Genomic DNA, 2,314 nt, shown 5'->3' with positions numbered 1-2,314 from the left:
GTAGAAACGGAAAACACCATATTTACTCCAAAATCCGCAAAGCCGGAAACATATTGCGCTGCTCACGAGGCTTCGACCCGTTATTACCGTTCATTAGAGCGCGCGACGTGATTTCATGCTCCACAGGGTTATTGACTAAAAATAAAAAACGAGACGAGGAACGAACTTGCTTTAAAAATTATGATCCGATTCATGAACTATTATTCATTATTAAATATAAACCTTCGATAGACTATTCATTTTCAAGTAATTTTTTATTTTGGCACAATAAAATAATAATTCAAATTCATGCAGATCATTAAATGAGATCTTATTTATTTATTTTTTTGCCTATGATTGATTCCCGATCCTTAATAATACAAACAAATTAATCAACTTCTGATAAGCAAAATGTGGCAAAATCTGTGTTATTATAATAAAATCAATCCACGCGTACGGGCCGAACATTTTCACAAGAAGGAGCCATATGTAGGAGGAAGTGTGTCTGATTTCACTTAATAGTGATGCTGTGTGCTGGTAATTACATCAGGCTGGAGGACCCTCCGTCACCCCTCCTCATCCTCCTCTCCCCCTCCCCTCCCTCACCCTGCGCAGAGCTGATTGGTCGCAGGGTGGCAGCCGGGACAGACACTGCGTTGTCCCGGTGAGGCGGCCTCTGTGCGCCTCAGCCCCGCTATAAAACCCTGCGGTCACACGCAGCCGTGCCAAATGGGCTGTCACACATGCGGTTTGGAGTAACAAGTGGATTTGACATTTAGGTTTTCTCACCGTCGCGCTTGGAAACACTCGGTAAGTGATTTAATACTTAAGTAATTAGTGGCATTTTCACCAGAATGTAGCCTATTTATTACTGGGGAAAGAGGAGAGACAGTGTGGGAAAGAAATGTATAGGGGACTCACTGATAACTGATCTCCGATCGATTATCGGATGATCCAATGTCAATAGAAAGATTTTAAAAGAAAATTGGTCATAATTGTCAAGCTGTTTTTAAATGTAATCAGAATTGATCTGTAGCCCTTTCAATTGATACAATTACAGTCACTAGAATAAAGTGCACGGTCTCTATAATGAGTTCACTTCTAACTTTCTCTCTGTGCGTCCTCAGAGCTCTGCAGCCTACTGGACCAGAACCATGGACTCTGATACGAGCCGCGTGTCGAGCAGACCGTCCTCCCCCGAGGTGGACGACATCTTCATCTCCACCCTCAAGAAGTCGGTGCACGGCTTCTCCGGCGCCGTGTCCTCCACGCAGAGCGACTCTCCGTCAGACCTGGTCGGTCTGCGCGGCCTCTCCGCCGCCGAGGAGGAAGAAATCGCCCTGCGCATAGCGGCCAAGAAAAGCGGCAAACTGCTGTCAGAGAACGAGCTGCAAACCATCCGCCTCAAGATCAACAGCCGCGAGAGGAAAAGGATGCACGACCTCAACGTGGCCATGGACGGGCTGCGGGAGGTCATGCCCTACGCGCACGGACCGTCGGTGCGCAAACTCTCCAAAATCGCCACCCTGCTGCTGGCGAGAAACTACATCCTGATGCTGAGCAACTCGCTGGAGGAGATGAAGCGCCTGGTCAGCGAGATCTACGGCAGCAGCGGACACCACGGCGGCTTCCACCCGTCAGCCTGTGGGACTATGACACACGCGGGGCCGGTGCCGGGACACCCCGCGGCCTCCCACGCCCCTCACGCGGCGGTGCACCACCCGCTGCTCCCGCCGGCCGTCTCCACCGCCTCTCTGTCCGCGCCAGGCATCTCCGCCGTCACCTCGGTCAGACCCCACCACCACGGACTCCTCAAAGCCCCCACCCCCGGCGCAGGGCCGGTGCTGGGCAGCAGCTTCCAGCACTGGGGCGTTGGCACCGGGATGCCGTGTCCGTGCAGCATGTGCCAAGTCCCGCCTCCGCATGTGTCCAGCATGAGCAGCGTCGCCATGCCGCGGCTGACCAGCGACTCCAAGTGACTCCAGACTCCGCGGACACGAACTTTTTCTGGGGTTGTCACAGACTCTCTTCCTACATTGTTACGCTTTTAATTTATCTCTGTTGCTGAATCCGTTGCGTTCACGGAACCAGTTAAAAAAAGAAAAAAAAAGACAAATGCATTGATTTTTCCTCACCGGGACATTGGGGGGTTGGGGGGGTGGGGGGTTTGCAACTAACTTAGTGTTTGATGGTAAATTAACCTCAGCTGTAACAGGTGTTTCCTAAAGCACAACGAAGTCCACCCTCTTTACTGGAAACATGTGATGCCACATTTATTTAAAGATCAGATTGACTGAGCTGATTTTCTGTTCTGTGGGCCTGCAGAGAGGAAAAA

The 2,314-nt window shown here is 50.6% G+C and overlaps 1 protein-coding gene across 1 annotated transcript; it reads left to right on the top strand.

Moving 5' to 3' along the window:
- Positions 1-1,133: 1,133 nt before the first annotated feature.
- Positions 1,134-1,958, top strand: olig2 (oligodendrocyte lineage transcription factor 2; the record flags this gene model as incomplete). The annotated part of the gene is made up of 1 exon (XM_083997476.1): positions 1,134-1,958. One exon carries the CDS (start codon positions 1,134-1,136, stop codon positions 1,956-1,958), a length of 825 nt encoding a protein of 274 aa, XP_083853602.1.
- Between the last annotated feature and the right edge of the window lie 356 nt (positions 1,959-2,314).

The sequence above is a fragment of the Trachurus trachurus genome (assembly GCF_905171665.1).
Source record: "Trachurus trachurus genome assembly, chromosome: 21".
NCBI lineage: Eukaryota > Metazoa > Chordata > Actinopteri > Carangiformes > Carangidae > Trachurus > Trachurus trachurus.
The sequence above is the reverse complement of the archived record's forward strand: the minus strand, read 5'-3'. Positions and strand labels throughout refer to the sequence as shown.